Raw genomic sequence first — 13,768 nt, 5'->3', positions numbered from 1 at the left:
CCCAGTGGGCAGCGTTTGGCGCTGCAAGGCAGTGTCCAGCAGCGTCCGTCCAGCAGGGGCCGGAGCTGCGCTGAGGCCGGAGGAAGGTCCCTTTCCCTTTAAATGCAAATCACAGCCCGAGGGCTCCGGGAGCACTGTCGGTCCGGCGGTCTCGGGGACGCAGCCGGGTGGCACCGAAGGCTGGATCAGGCTGTGGCACAGGTCAGTGTTTGCGTGCCGCTGCGGGGCCAGAGCCCGTAGACAAATGGGCTCCCGCAGCACCCATCGCAGCGCCCCGTCCTGCCACCGCCAAGGGTCCAGCGGGCAGGGGAGCTCGGTGGGGGGGGCTGAAATACACTGGGGAGGGTTTAAGGGTGTCGGGTCCCTCCTGTAGGCTCTGCCCTGGCTCTGGGTTAGGTAACAGGAATCCTTGAATCCTTCCCTGCCCCCTGGGGGCTGAAATCCTTTTTTCTGCAACTCTGGGAGAAAACACTGTAGAGTAAATCCCAGCGGGGAGCTCCACGGGTGTTTTTCAGAGCCCAGGCTCTGCTCCGTGCCTCATGTCTCTGTGCAGGCCGGGATAACGCAGCCTGAGCCCGGCTGCTGACCCCAGTGAGTGCGGGCTGAGCTCCGTCTGTGACTTCCCAGCTGCCGTGAGGACCAGGAGGCCCCATATGGGGAAGTGCTGCCCAGAGCTTTGTGTCCATCCTGTCCTGCTCAGGTGCTTCCCACGTGGCTCTGGGATTCCTTCTGGGATGGAGGAGCGGAGGAAGAAGCGCAGCCCCAGGGGTCAGCCGGCACCCACCAGGGCGTCACGGCTTCTGCCCACCAGCAAGAGCGCATCCTTCGCCCTGCCACTGCCCGCACTGCCCTCACAGCAGGCCAGGCCCCGGCGGTCAGTGCTGGGTTGGGTGAGACCATCCCTCGTGTCCCCTCTGGAACCGGGGGGATGGTTTGGAGTCACATTGTCCACGTCCTCCACGCAGGACAAGCAAGGAGAGGCTGAGGGCGGGGGCGGCACGGGGGGCTCCGCTGCAGCACAGCTTCCTCACCGAGGTGTCCGACGTGTGTGAGATGGAGGGCGGGCTGCTCGGCCTGCTCAGCGACTTCCACTCGGGCAAGCTGCAGGCCTTTGGTGAGGGGCCGGGAGCCGGGGGGAGCGGGGGGCGCGTCAGGGGTGGTGACGGCTCTGGCTGCAGGGAAGGAGTGCTCCTTCGAGCAGCTGGAGCACGTGCGGGAGATGCAGGAGAAGCTGGCACGGCTGCACTTCAGCCTGGATGTGTGCGTGGAGGAGCTGCCCGAGGAGCAGAAGAAGGTGGTGGCTGACAGGAACCTGGACCAGCTGCTGGCACACGTGAGTGGCGGCTCCTCACCACGAGCCCGGCCATGGAGCGCTGATGGGCGTCCTCGGCCTCCCTGACAGCGCCTCAACCTCTGCCTTTGCCTCCTGCAGCTGGAGGAGCTCAGCAGCTCCATGTATCCTGCACGGCGTGGGGGGGGATGGGGATGGTGATGGTGATCGTGATGATGGTGATGGTGGTGGTGGTGGTGATGGTGATGGTGATGGTGGTGGTGATGGTGGTGGTGCCGCAGGACACGTCCCGTCCCGCCTTGCTTTCCCTTGACACCAGCCCAGTCAGAAGCTGCACCTGGCGGAGAGCCCCAGCCCTGAGGAGGCCGCGGCCTGACGCACGGCCGGCTGCGGGGAGGCGGCCCCGCGGGATGGGAGAGGACAGGACCCTGCGGGGCCGATGGCGGTAACGCGGGGTCACCGAGCCGCCCCCCCCAACAACCCGCAGCCATTTTGGTCGTCCGCACGCAGCGGGGCTATGACATCATCAGAGTGCGCCGTGACGTCATCGGACGGCGCCCCTCGTCGCTACGGCAGCGATGGCGGCGGTCTCGGGTCCGAGGGAGGAGGCCGAGGAGCGGCGGCTCCGCGCGGTGACCCGGCTGCAGGTGGGGCCGCGGGAGGGCCGGGCCGCGCTTCATTAAAGCCGCACCTCGCTCCGTAGCCGGCCGTGCTTCTTCTTTCCCGCGGGGCCGCGATCCGGGCGCTCAGGGGCTCCCCCCGCTGCTCTGCCCGCAGGCCGGAGTCCGGGGCTTCCTGCTGCGGAGGAGACTGCGCGACGTGCGGGCGGAGTACGAGCAGCTGGTGACGGAGATCGAGGGGGACCGGAGCCGGCTGCGCTGGACCGGCCGTTATCTGCGCACGCCCGTCTTCCGCCCCGAGGTTCGTGCTGCCGCCGCTGTGCGGGCTGGGATGGGGCTGCGCTCCGTGGGGACGCTGTGTGCGGTGTGTCCGTGTGGCAGCGCCCTCACGGCACCGAACAGGACGGGGCGCTCACACAGCCAAGGCCCGCTGTGCTGCTCTGTAGCACGTTCCCATCCTCAGAGAAGGACCCGGGGCACGCAGTGGTTCAAAGCAGAGCGTGCCAGGTGCTGCGGTTGGGCTGCAGTAATGGCAGATCTCTGGGCAGGACAAAGCGCTGCCCCGCAGCACAGCTGCCTTACGGATCCTACTGTGCTTTGTTTATGTCTGTCTGTTCAGTTTCTCACATTTGTCTCCTAGGAGCCAATGAAGGAGAAGTGCTCAGCCTTGCAAGAGGCTGCATCAAGTGACAAGGGCAGCACAGAGAAGACGCAGCAGGAGCTGGATGTTTCTAAACCAGAACAGGACTGGGGCTCCAACAGTAGCATGAAACCAATGGCCCAGCTGCAGAGTGAGAAAGACCTGAGCTCCATGGGTGAATGCAATGTAGCAAGTCCCCCAGATCTAGGGGCTGTCAAAGGTAAAAGCACTGAAAAAAGGTGCAGTGCCCCAGCACAGAGCAAGGAGTGGCAGAACAGCAGCAGCATTTCATCTGTATGGGACAGCACTGACCTGGAACCAGGCTCCCTCAAAGCTTGCATGGGTAAGAGATAGCAGCCCCTGCAGGTGTGGTACTCTGCCATGTGGTTTGAATAACCAGGTGCAGGTGGTGAAGTAGGTCCTTGGAGAATCAAACCCTTGAGAATGTACTGGAGAGCTCAGAATAACTCATTGGAGGACAGAGAGATGCAATTTAGGAATTCTAGCAGTAGCTTCTTCCAATTCTTTGCAGAAATTCCACATGTGGATGTGAAGGAGCTTCCCCGAACTCGGCCTGGCCTCCAGTCCTTCAGAAATCACTTGATCATGGAACTGCTGTGGTTGCAACAAGCTATTGACAGCCGTAAAAATGTAAGGGCTTGTCTCTGCCTCTTGGTCAGGGGGTTCCTTCTCTGATGGGATGAGAGCTGGGGTGGTGACAGTCCAGTTTTCTCTGGGTTAAATGAAGAAGGAAAGCAGAGGTTGTTTAGATTGGGCTGTAAGCTTAGCTTCTGTCCTGCTACAGAGACGTTGCTATTTGATAAGCATTGTGTCTGTATAATACACTAACATACACCTAGGAGCCATCTAATGTAGCAAGCTCCTGTTTGCATTAAGGTGCAGTTCATGTGAATCTTGTGGCCAAATGTGATGACTTTGGCTAAACTGCAGGTGCTTTCCTGCTTCTGGGTCTCTGAGATTTAATTGTTAATATTTGGTTTTCTTTCTCTTATAGTACCTGAAGCTGAAACAGAGGCTGGAGTCTCCTGACAGCTAGGAAGGCATTCCTGAGCACATGGGATGTTTTTGGTCAAAGCAGGGACGAAGTGACTCTGTGACACTGAGGAGGTTCTGTGTCTTGGGGGGGAGTCTTCCCTCCATAAGAACCCATTCTGAGGGTAAATGGAGGCTGGGAAAATTGTCACAGAAGTCCCACTTTGACTGGCCTGTTGCTTGTGCTGGAGGTAAAATGCCTGAAGGCCACAGGTGCTTTGAATCTGTAGGATTAACTTCTCCACTCAACTGGCCCCGGAAGTTAGCATGGGGTGAGGTTTAAAGAGCTGTGTGGTTCCTGGTTGTTCTCAGATGGCAGTATTTGTTTGATGTGGCCTGGCCCACAAGTTCCTCCTGCTGCAGCCGTGGTGACGGACAGGAGGGGCAGCAGAACACAAAGGCAGCTGGTCAGAAAGGCGTAGGCTCAGTGGGAGATCTGCTGGAGCTCTCCTCTGTGCTCTGTGTCGGTCTGTCTGCATTCTGGTCAGTGAGGCTTGCCTGTCTCATGGGGAATGAGCTCCCGAGGCTTAGCTCTGGCTTGTCCAGCCAAGAACGTGGTGGTGTATCGCAACGGTGACCCCTTCTTCCGCGGGAGGAAGTTTGTAGTGAATCAGCGGCAGTTCCTGACCTTTGAGGCATTTCTGAATGAGGTGACCAGGAGCATTCATGCACCCTTGGCTGTGAGGAATCTCTACACACCCAAGCATGGCCATCGTGTTGCTGAGCTGGCTGACCTGCAGGATGGGTGCCAGTACGTGGCTGCAGGCTTTGAAAAGTTCAAGAGGCTTGAGTGAGTAGATGGTCCCTTTTGTCTCTGGGTTTGGTAGGCAGCTCTAGGTATTCTGAGGCGTAAATGTGTGTGTGTGAGTAAATAGATTAAAAGGATGCAAGAAAAATGTAGTGAGATTAGTTTCTTTTCCTAGTGGGATTTACTGGATGTATTTCAGGTTGCTTGGAAATGCACATCTTCCTGAGAAGGTCACCGACTCAAAAGAAAAAATGCTGGGGGAGATGTGCAGTCTCCAGCTGTCTGTGATTGGTGCTGCTTTGCCTGCCGTGCACCTTGTTGTGTGATGGGTGGGAGGTTCTAGCTGAGTTGCCAGCCACAGTTTCCGCTCTGATAAGTACTGTTTCTTTGGTTTAGTGGAGGTTTCTTTTGTTTTCTAATCCTGCATGAAGTAGAGCTGTTTAGGGTAGAGCTGTTTGGGTCCATCCTGAAATGTAGAGGGCTGAGAGATTCGTGGCATCACTTCAGTCTTGAGGGAATGTGTGAGGTGTGTGTGTTGGAGGAATTTGGCTCCTTGACCACATATTGCATCCTGTTGAGGTGGTCCAGGCTGGATTTAGCAGGAGTCGGTCCTTGTAACAGCAGTCAGTCCTTGGAGCCTTGAACATCGCTTAGCTCATAACAATAAAATGTTCTGGATGTCTTTACTATGGATATTTGAAATGGTCTGTGCTTGACTGGGAGTTTCTTAAATAGGCTTTAATCTGAAATTGTGGAAGCTTATGAGGTGGGAGTACATGGAGGGTTTCAAACGTGACCCGAATAATAAACACGCATACTGGCAATGAATCAAGACAAAGCAGTTAGTCATTTTCTCACTGCTCTTAAGTCATGGCCTAGTTGGTACACTGCAATGTCATCTCTTGTTCTCATAGCTATTTAAATCATGGAAGGAAGGAGTTCCATGGGACAGGCAAGAGCAATGGTGTGCAGGTGAGTCCTGAGCTGGGTGTGGGCAGGCAAGAACAGACTGAGCTAGGAGGTACGGCTGAGAGCTGGCACTGATGTAACAATAGTTGAGATTTAGGACTGCAGTGTGTCCAGCATGACACAGAAAATGACACAGCAATCAATAGGGTGATGTGTGAAACGACGCAGGGGCTGCTTAACAGTGAAGGGAAGAAGGATCTGCTCAGAGGTTCTGGAATGCATTGAAGTATGTGAAGAACCTCCCCAGGCCTTCATGTTGCTGACAACAAACCCCTCCTAGCAGCAGCGAGCTGAAGGCAGGGTGGGCACCTCCTGGTGGAGAAAATGGAACAGCTCTGGGAAGCTTTGTGCCAGAGCTGTCTGTTTTTTGTGCACTGAACTTGTCTCTAGACCTGTGCCGTAGCCCCCTGGAAGCCAAACACTGCGGTGCGACAGCAGAAGCCCACCCACCTTACAATACAGTAAGTGCCTCAGTGTTTTCTCCTGGGAAGGTATTTGGGAACATTTTGGAAGCTGAAGTAGGGAATTTCTGTGTGAGATCCTGAGAGTCATAGAATCATTAAGGTTGGAAAAGACTTCTAAGATCATCTGGTCCAACCATTTACTTACCACCAGTATTTCCTTCTACCAGAGCTATTTGTGGTAAATACTGTGTGAACGCCTGCTTTTTTCCTCTCTCTTCCACATACCACCTCATCAGAGGAAACTGCACAGAACTGCCTGTGGCTCAGTTACAGATTTCAAGGTGTCCGGTGATGCTGGAAAGCTGCCGGGGGCAGAGAGTTGATGATTTCACAACTGTTAGTAAACCATCTCTGCCCACACTCTCATGGCACGCTCTGGATTCTTTCTGCTGTAGTGTTTTTCGGAATGGGGATTTGTTGAGCCCTCCTTTCCAACTGATCATCTCCAAGAGCACTTTATGGCAGTGGGACACACTCCTGGCTATGCTGACAGAGAAGGCTGATCTGTGCAGTGGGGCTGTTAACAGGTGGGTATCTGGACAAGGCATTGCTGGGTCTGCTTTCATTATGCTCAGGAACACAGGCAGCACTTACTAGTGAGCAGGACCAAAAGTTTAGCTGCTTCTAGCATGTTTTGACTATTTCATTTGTTTTTCAGTTTTCCCATCTTTAAATGAATGAGAACACCAACATTCTTAGCTCTTATCTTGGTCTCATTTACTGCTTTGCACTTGTTTTCTTCCACACTGAGGGTCTGTTCTCTGTCTCGTGACTTCCCCTTGTTTTGCTCTGAACCTTTTGCTGTCTCCTTCCCGAGGCTCTGCAGGCTGGATGGCACAGTGGTGTCCAGAGGGGAGGAACTGGTGAATGGCAGCTACTATGTGGCAGTGGGACCCGAGGAGTACAAAAAGCTGCCGTACTTGGAGCTGCTGGTGCCCTCTGTGTGCAGGACGCTCTGGTACGTAGGCTATGGCTGAGAGGTTTAAAGAATCATCTCAGAGGTGGTCTTCAGCTGAAACCATCCTTCCCAAAGCCTTCCCATTCATTGCTGTCTGCATCAAGGGTTGAATTCTGCTTAATGAGATAGAAGTTTAGGAAGAAAGAATGCTTTGAAGCATTTCAGTGTAAGTGCCTGGGAGGTAAAAGCAGATAAACGCACAAAGGTGGAGGCACCCATTGATCTGGTGTGATAAATAATTTTCTGCCCTGTTCAGAGTCTCTCTAGTAGGGACTAGAGAACACAGCAAACAATAGTTGATAGCAATTGCTTGGGCAAGTCGTTTAGCTTTCTTGCTCACAGTTCAGAAATCACCGTGCTTCCCCATAGTCTATAAAGTTGAAAGTAACCACCAGGGGGAGCGTCAGAAACCAAAGCAGAGGGTGTAACTGCAGGGCTCGGCATTTTAGTAAGTCGAGAGGCTGTTTTCTGAGTCATGAACGTTTCCCTTCTTCTGGATTGTGAGAGTAGCAGCTCCCCACTACAGTAAGCATAAAAGACTTCCCTGGGTTTTGTTGTGTTTTTTTCTGGAGGGGTTCCTACTTCTACCTGTGCTCTGTAGAGACTGCAAAAGAACTTATACCAAAAGGCAAAATGATACACCACCGTATTTATTCCATGTAATGGTTCAGTGAGATGTGTAAGATCCTTCCTGGCTGTGTTTAGATCTCTTATGCTAACGTTCCTAGTTGTGACTTGATAGGCAGGACTTGCCTGTAGCCAGGTGAAGCTTTGAAGCTGACTTGTAATAAATGTGTTTTTTCTTCTCACTGCCCAAAGGCACGGACTGCAGGCAAATCACAAAGCTCAGGGAAAAGGGATGACAACAGTTCTGAAGATGAAGAGCACTGAATGATGTTTTCCTTGGCAGCAAAACTACTCTGAAGAGTTAAAAGGGCTGTGATGGCTTTTTGTATTTCCCTCCCCAGTGTTGCTGATTAATTACAAGAGTAACAAAGATTTTTTTATTTCTTTCTGTGTTCTTTCTCTTATTCCTTGAGGCAGCTGAGCCAAACGTGCTGCTGCTGAGCCAGAAGCTCCCCTCTTCAGCCATGAGTTACCTTTGAACAGGTCTCCTCTGCTCGCTGTGCCTTGGTCATGAACCAGCTACGCAGAGGGTGACTCCCAGAAGGGTGAGCAGCATCCCTGCCACAGCCCCTGCAGCAATACAGAATTGTGTTGGGAACATACACAGCTCAACCCCTGTCAGTCAGCCCCCATCACTGCTAAATACATGATTCTCAGCTGTAAGGAAAAAAGATAGCCTAAATCGATGTGAGCCAAGCTGGTACTTATTGTTAAGGTTCTATGCCTGGTCTCTTTCAGTTTTCAAGTTTCCTGTTATTTTCCAACTTTCTAGGCAGGATAGTGTTAGTGTATGAACATTTCTCTTATGGTTAAATACATCATTAGGTGAAGGCTCAGGCCTGTAAGTTCTGCTAGCTTAAAATAGCCAGTTCCATCCAATTTAAATTCACTAGCTCTACCCTCTTACAAGTCAGTTTCACTTCCTTTTCAGCTTCCTCGCACAAACTACTGCCTAAGCAGTTACCAGAAGGGAGCACACAGCATTAAAACAGCAAACAGATGCAGAATACAATGTGCCAAACGTTTTAAGTGTAACTTACTTTTACCACCAATATCTTCTCCCAGAATCCATCCAGTCACCAGCGTGACTATCAGAGCCAGGGAGTTACAGAGTGGCACTGCCAGGGACAGCTCTGAAATTGAACAATTGTGATACAGTTTGAAATGGATAATCCTATAAAGATTGTAAGACATGTCCTTCATTCGAAGACATCTGCTTGGTGTTTAGGGAGAACACAACATGAATCAGTAACACAGCTCCTCCCCAAATCCTGATCAACCCACTCGACAAAGCAGTGAGAGCTGACCTGCAGATGCCAAGGTGAGGTAGAAGAGGAGTGATCCACATTGGTTCAGCAGAAATGGCACCATGTACTGCAGAAAGAATACAGGCCCGTTGGCCACTGCATGGAAAACCATTGCGCTACCTCCAGCAAGCAGACCAAGGCTTCACAGCCTTGGATCCCCTCTGCAGAAGGCAGACAGGTCTTCATGTGAAACATGAGGGTTAATTACCTCCTTTATACAAGAGAGAAGAGCTCTGTAAGAAGAGCAGAACTACAAGTGAGTCAATGAAACGTTAGAGCATAAATAATAGTTCTGACAGATGGAAGGAACTGAGTGCAGAAAGCAGCAGAAAGGAACGGCCCCATGGCACCTCCCGAGCCCAGAACCCAGCTGGGGTCACACCTTGTAGTTGAGGCCCAGGAAGCTGATCTCGGCCAGCAGCTGCTGTAGGCGGCCCCGGCGCTGCACATCCTCCAGCCCCGCCGCTCCCGTCCGCAGGAATGGCCCGGAGCAGCCCCATAACGCAGCCACCAGCACCAGCGCCGCCGCCTCTCCTGCAGCACAGCGTCAGCTCAGCCCTGGGGCTGCAGGCCCGGCCCGTCCCACCCCAAAAGGCCCCGGCCGTGCACAGCCCTCGTACCGCCCCGCCAACAGCCCCGTTCCCACGGAGGACACCGCAGCCCACGGCCACGCTCCCTCAGCCAGGAAGGCCCGACCCGTGGCCAAGCGTTCCCTTCAGGGAACACCCCAAGGCAGAGCCCGGCCCACGTTCCCCCTCAGGGCCGCGTCCTTCCAGCCCCCCCGGGCACCGCAGCGAGGGCCGAACCCCCCGCCCGCCTCCCTTTTTCCCCAAACCCGGAAGCTCACCCGCGGTCGCCATAGCGACGGCGACAGACTTCCGCCTTGCCGCTCCCTCTGACCCGGAAGTGGTGCTCAGCGCCTCTTCTCTCTCGCACCGGTTCCGGCAGCGCCGTCGCCGCCATGGTGAGGGGGGGTTGGTGAGGGGGGGTTGGTTTGGGCCCGGGCGGGTGGGCGATGCGGGCCGCGATCGGGGCTCCCGGGCTGACGGCGGTTGGCAGCCTGCAGCCACACAGCGGGAGCCCCTGCCGGGCCCGAGGCCTTCCTCGGCACGAGCGTTAAATGGCGGCTTCCTTCACCCCGCGTGCAGAAGCCGATCCTGCTGCAGGGCCACGAGCGATCCATCACGCAGATCAAGTACAACCGCGAGGGAGACCTGCTGTTCACTGTGGCCAAAGATCCCGTGAGTGCGGCCGGGCCGGGGGGGGGGCACCGGGAAACCGGAGTGTGCGAGTGGGGGGGTAACGTGCGGAGATCGAGGAGTGGGGGATGAAGGAGCACAGTGAGCGGTGAGATGGTGAGAGGGTGAGAGGGTGTTCAGCTTCGGGTCTGATTGCAGATCGTCAATGTCTGGTACTCGGTGAACGGGGAGAGGCTGGGCACCTACAACGGGCACACGGGAGCCGTGTGGTGTGTGGATGCAGACTGTATCCTTCCAGCGGCCAGACCGGCCTGTCCTCTCTCGTTCCTTGCGGTGATTCAGCACGGGTGGGTTCTTTCAGCTGCTGTGCTGAGCACAACCTGCTGCCTGTGCAGTAATTGTTCCATTGCTGCTCCTGCAATGGAAGTTTCCCAAGTCATCTCTCGATGTAACACGGCTTCTTAATCTTGTGTACAAATACTCCCTGGGTATCTAATAATTGGTTTCTGGGGCTGCAAACATGCTGATATTCCTTAACTGCTGATCAAGGGGACACGCGACATGTGCTCACTGGCTCTGCAGATAACAGCTGTCGGCTCTGGGACTGTGAAACAGGTAAGGCTCTTCTCTTCCACATGGCTGCGTCTGACTCACAGCTCTGGCCTGTTCTGGAGTCTGTGTGCAGCGTGTGCCTGTTTGTGCCTGAAAGAGGCCTGAGTCCTTTCTTGGCTGTTTGGGTATTTGCCTCATTTCCAGTTTGCTCACCAAACACACATTTAGTGCTTTCCAGTCACAGAATCACAGAATCACAGAATTATAGGGGTTGGAAGGGACCTCTAGAGATCATCGAGTCCAACCCCCCTGCCAAAGCAGGCTCCCTACACCACGTCGCACAGGTAGGCGTCCAGGCGAGTCTTGAATATCTCCAGAGAAGGAGACTCCACCACCTCCCTGGGCAGCCTGTTCCAGTGCTCCGTCACCCTCACTGTAAAGAAGTTCTTGCGCACATTCGTGCGGAACTTCCTATGCTGGAGTTTCAGCCCATTGCCCCTAGTCCTGTCCCCACGCACTACTGAAAAGAGACCAGCCTCGCCACTATAGCTCCCACACCTCAGGTATTTATAAACCTGGATCAAGTCCCCTCTCAGCCTTCTTTTCTCAAGGCTAAACAGACCCAGTTCCCTAAGTCTCTCCTCGTAGGGGAGATGGTCCAGGCCCTTCACCATCTTTGTGGCCCTCCGCTGGACTCTTTCCAAGAGATCCCTAACCTGTTTGTCAGCTCTGCCTGATGCTCCTGTCCTTGCTGTGACTGGACTTTTATTTGATCACTCCCATTAATTTTTGCAATGCAAGACCAAGTGAAATGCTGGTTTCTGCACCGTGTTCAGGAAAGCAGCTTGCTCTGGTGAAGACCAGCTCAGCAGTGAGGACGTGCGGCTTTGACTTTGGAGGAAACATCATCATGTTTTCCACGGACAAGCAGATGGGTTATCAGTGTTTTGTGAGCTTCTTTGACCTGCGCGACCCCAGCCAGATTGGTGAGGAATCCGGGCCTGTGCCTGAAACTGGGAATAAGGGGAAGCGTTGGCTGCCAAGAACTGGTGCCACTCAGTCTGTTTGTCTCCATCCTTCCTTCCTGCAGAGAACAACGAGCCTTACATGAAAATCCCCTGCAGCGACTCTAAAATCACTAGTGCTGTGTGGGGCCCTTTGGGAGAATTCATCATTGCAGGACACGAGAGCGGGGAGCTAAACCAGTTCAGTGCCAAGGTCAGTGTGATAAGGAGGAGCATCACCCTCAGGCAGCAGCTCTTGGGAGAGGATGTTGCAATGTTCCTGTTGTGATCATGTGGCAGAATATGGGTTTTTTGGCTCAAACCAGTGGCCTTGAGGAAGGATTGTTAAAGTATGTGGCTCACTCCAGCAAAGCTGAACATATGTATGCCTGCCTTTCTGCTGACAGCAACACTTAAAGCTGTTTTTAGCAGAGAAGTTGTTTGTACACTCTCTTTGCTTGCCAGTGCACTGAAACTGCCTTGTTTACCCTTCAGTCAGGGGAGCAGCTTTCAAACATCAAGGAGCACACCAAGCAAATCAATGATATTCAGACCTCCAGGGACATGACCATGTTCATCACTGCCTCCAAGGATAACACTGCCAAGGTGAGGCCTCCTGGAGGGACTGCGGTGCATTGCTGACATCCACTTGCGGGACCCCTGCTCAAAGAAGACATGGCTGCTCAAAGAAGACATGGCTGCCTCGGTGGTTTCCTCTTTGGGGATTTGAGCAGGCGTAGAGCCAAGGCTTAGTGGGAGGGCTGATGTTTTGGGATTGTGGAGAAATGGCTTTGGGATTTGGATGCCCAGGAATGACTTTAGAGGTAACACCTGCTCATGTGAGGACTGGCAGCAAGGGGCTGGGATTTGCATGAGATACTTGGACTGCCACTCTCTTCCTTTTGCATTTTAGCTGTTTGACTGCACAACGCTGGAACATCTGAAGACATTCCGGACAGAGCGACCGGTGAACTCTGCTGCACTCTCCCCCATTTTTGATCACGTAAGCATGAGCCCACTCATATTAACAGTCTTAGTGCAGTTCCTGCATTGTCTTAGGCAGCTGGAAGGCACAGTGTCACCAGTTCAGCCTGAGCTAAACAATCACTGTGGGATGGGGCCAGGGGTCTTGACTGCTGTCATGGGCTGTGCTGGGTTAGTGGGAGGCTTCCCCAAGGCTGGGCTCCCTCCTACCCTGGCTGTTGTTCCACATATGGTGTAAGCAGCACGGCAGTGTTGTGACTTTCCTCCTTTGCAGGTCGTGCTTGGTGGTGGGCAGGAGGCCATGGATGTGACCACAACCTCCACCAGGATTGGCAAATTTGAGGCAAGGTTGGTGCTCTTCTCTGGCAGGGCTGAGTCTGCACTTGGAGTTCTGTGCTGCTCTCAGAGCATCTTGCTCTTGGCAGTGATTGGAGAGCTACTAGAATTGCAGAGCTTCTCTCAGGAAACCCTGATTGTGTCCCTAACCCGCCTCCTCACTTCTCTCTTCTCCCAGGTTCTTCCACTTGGCTTTTGAAGAAGAGTTTGGCAGAGTGAAGGGTCATTTTGGTCCGATAAATAGTGTTGCTTTTCACCCTGATGGGAAGAGGTGAGGATCTTTGTGGCTCTTCCGGCACGTTCCCACCAAACATGGTCTGTTTTGGTGAGGATATGGCTGGATTCACTCTGAATTGCAGTAGGGATGGAGCCTGCTCCTTCCTGAATTCTGCCACTCCACCCCTTTTGCCCCCCATCGCACTGTGTGTTGGCTGATGTTTTCATTAGCTTTTGGATTCCATCTCTTGCTAGTTTGAATCTGTACATGGTGAGTTCCTGACAAGATCGGTGACTGTCTTGTCTTTTCTCCCATGCAGTTACAGCAGTGGTGGTGAAGATGGCTACGTTCGCATCCATTATTTTGATCCCCAGTACTTTGAGTTTGAGTTTGAAGCTTAAAGGAGGATGAATTCTCTCCTTTCCTCTTCCAATCCATTGCTCAGTCCATTGGCTCCAGAACTCTTGTAAGGCCTGAAGTTAATCTGCTCCACAGGAGGCAGCAGGAAGCAGCACCAAACTCAGGGGTTGTATGAAGGTGGGAATCTGGAAACCCAACCAGCTCAAAATGGCACGAGTGGCCTGAAAGGAGCTGAGTTGGCTGCCTGCCTGCCCCTGTGGGTGCAGCTTCCTGACCTGCTGGACATATTTATACATCGGTGGAGGAAAAAAACATCAAGAAATAAATAGAAATCTTTTCTGAACGCAAGGAAAAGTGCCTCTGTTCTTTTGCTCTGGGACAACATTAACATGGCTGTTTGCTTCCCCTGCTCTGTTGGCAGTGTCTTGCTCTCCAGCTG

At 53.6% G+C, this 13,768-nt stretch overlaps 5 protein-coding genes across 7 annotated transcripts; 4 read left to right on the top strand and 1 right to left on the bottom strand.

Annotated features, from left to right (window-relative positions):
- Window positions 1-84: 84 nt before the first annotated feature.
- Window positions 85-1,811, top strand: CCDC28B (coiled-coil domain containing 28B). Its single transcript, XM_072355215.1, has 6 exons — window positions 85-201; window positions 701-874; window positions 966-1,114; window positions 1,179-1,333; window positions 1,433-1,455; window positions 1,616-1,811. The coding sequence occupies exons 2-6, from the start codon at window positions 735-737 to the stop codon at window positions 1,665-1,667; spliced, it is 519 nt and encodes a 172-aa protein (XP_072211316.1). The 5' UTR covers window positions 85-201; window positions 701-734; the 3' UTR covers window positions 1,668-1,811.
- On the top strand, window positions 1,800-3,699 carry IQCC (IQ motif containing C). Of its 2 annotated transcripts, XM_072355212.1 has the most exons (5): window positions 1,800-1,938; window positions 2,069-2,212; window positions 2,552-2,894; window positions 3,084-3,202; window positions 3,567-3,699. In XM_072355212.1, exons 1-5 carry the CDS (start codon window positions 1,870-1,872, stop codon window positions 3,606-3,608), a joined length of 717 nt encoding a protein of 238 aa, XP_072211313.1. In that variant the 5' UTR covers window positions 1,800-1,869; the 3' UTR covers window positions 3,609-3,699. The 2 variants fall into 2 exon arrangements, with proteins under 2 accessions (XP_072211313.1, XP_072211312.1); XM_072355211.1 differs by lacking the exon at window positions 3,567-3,699 and having other exon boundaries at window positions 3,084-3,247.
- Window positions 3,700-4,116: 417 nt separating this feature from the next.
- DCDC2B (doublecortin domain containing 2B) lies at window positions 4,117-7,756 on the top strand. Of its 2 annotated transcripts, none has more exons than XM_072355210.1 (6): window positions 4,117-4,394; window positions 5,267-5,324; window positions 5,712-5,782; window positions 6,181-6,312; window positions 6,612-6,743; window positions 7,563-7,756. In XM_072355210.1, the coding sequence occupies exons 1-6, from the start codon at window positions 4,117-4,119 to the stop codon at window positions 7,636-7,638; spliced, it is 747 nt and encodes a 248-aa protein (XP_072211311.1). In that variant the 3' UTR covers window positions 7,639-7,756. The 2 variants fall into 2 exon arrangements, with proteins under 2 accessions (XP_072211311.1, XP_072211310.1); XM_072355209.1 differs by having other exon boundaries at window positions 6,603-6,743.
- Window positions 7,757-7,803: 47 nt separating this feature from the next.
- On the bottom strand, window positions 7,804-9,594 carry TMEM234 (transmembrane protein 234). The gene is made up of 5 exons (XM_072355219.1): window positions 9,525-9,594; window positions 9,060-9,211; window positions 8,678-8,744; window positions 8,411-8,503; window positions 7,804-7,940 (listed from the first exon to the last, which is right to left on the bottom strand). The coding sequence occupies exons 1-5, from the start codon at window positions 9,535-9,537 to the stop codon at window positions 7,879-7,881; spliced, it is 387 nt and encodes a 128-aa protein (XP_072211320.1). The 5' UTR covers window positions 9,538-9,594; the 3' UTR covers window positions 7,804-7,878.
- Window positions 9,512-13,679, top strand: EIF3I (eukaryotic translation initiation factor 3 subunit I). Its single transcript, XM_072355207.1, has 11 exons — window positions 9,512-9,641; window positions 9,826-9,918; window positions 10,075-10,162; window positions 10,426-10,491; window positions 11,265-11,414; window positions 11,519-11,646; window positions 11,928-12,038; window positions 12,346-12,435; window positions 12,691-12,764; window positions 12,931-13,023; window positions 13,289-13,679. Exons 1-11 carry the CDS (start codon window positions 9,639-9,641, stop codon window positions 13,368-13,370), a joined length of 978 nt encoding a protein of 325 aa, XP_072211308.1. The 5' UTR covers window positions 9,512-9,638; the 3' UTR covers window positions 13,371-13,679.
- The last annotated feature ends 89 nt before the right edge of the window (window positions 13,680-13,768 follow it).

Source organism: Excalfactoria chinensis, chromosome 22, assembly GCF_039878825.1.
Source record: "Excalfactoria chinensis isolate bCotChi1 chromosome 22, bCotChi1.hap2, whole genome shotgun sequence".
Classification (NCBI taxonomy): Eukaryota; Metazoa; Chordata; class Aves; order Galliformes; family Phasianidae; genus Excalfactoria; species Excalfactoria chinensis.
Note: the sequence above shows the minus strand (reverse complement) of the source record. Positions and strands in the feature narration are given on the sequence as shown.

Coding starts and splice junctions, on each gene's coding strand:
- CCDC28B (XM_072355215.1), top strand. CDS start 735: ATGGAGGAGCGGAGGAAGAAGCGCAGCCCCAGGGGTCAGCCGGCACCC. Junction 875..965: donor CAGCAGGCCAGGCCCCGGCG/GTCAGTGCTGGG, acceptor TCCTCCACGCAG/GACAAGCAAGGAGAGGCTGA. Junction 1,456..1,615: donor GAGGAGCTCAGCAGCTCCAT/GTATCCTGCACG, acceptor ACACCAGCCCAG/TCAGAAGCTGCACCTGGCGG.
- IQCC (XM_072355211.1), top strand. CDS start 1,870: ATGGCGGCGGTCTCGGGTCCGAGGGAGGAGGCCGAGGAGCGGCGGCTC. Junction 1,939..2,068: donor GCGCGGTGACCCGGCTGCAG/GTGGGGCCGCGG, acceptor CTCTGCCCGCAG/GCCGGAGTCCGGGGCTTCCT. Junction 2,895..3,083: donor CTCCCTCAAAGCTTGCATGG/GTAAGAGATAGC, acceptor AATTCTTTGCAG/AAATTCCACATGTGGATGTG.
- DCDC2B (XM_072355209.1), top strand. CDS start 4,117: ATGAGCTCCCGAGGCTTAGCTCTGGCTTGTCCAGCCAAGAACGTGGTG. Junction 6,313..6,602: donor TGCAGTGGGGCTGTTAACAG/GTGGGTATCTGG, acceptor CTCCTTCCCGAG/GCTCTGCAGGCTGGATGGCA. Junction 6,744..7,562: donor TCTGTGTGCAGGACGCTCTG/GTACGTAGGCTA, acceptor CACTGCCCAAAG/GCACGGACTGCAGGCAAATC.
- TMEM234 (XM_072355219.1), bottom strand. Junction 8,504..8,677: donor CCTCACCTTGGCATCTGCAG/GTCAGCTCTCAC, acceptor GTTCAATTTCAG/AGCTGTCCCTGGCAGTGCCA. Junction 7,941..8,410: donor AGAAGATATTGGTGGTAAAA/GTAAGTTACACT, acceptor GTATTGCTGCAG/GGGCTGTGGCAGGGATGCTG.
- EIF3I (XM_072355207.1), top strand. Junction 10,163..10,425: donor GTGGTGTGTGGATGCAGACT/GTATCCTTCCAG, acceptor CTGCTGATCAAG/GGGACACGCGACATGTGCTC. Junction 12,039..12,345: donor CCAAGGATAACACTGCCAAG/GTGAGGCCTCCT, acceptor TTTGCATTTTAG/CTGTTTGACTGCACAACGCT.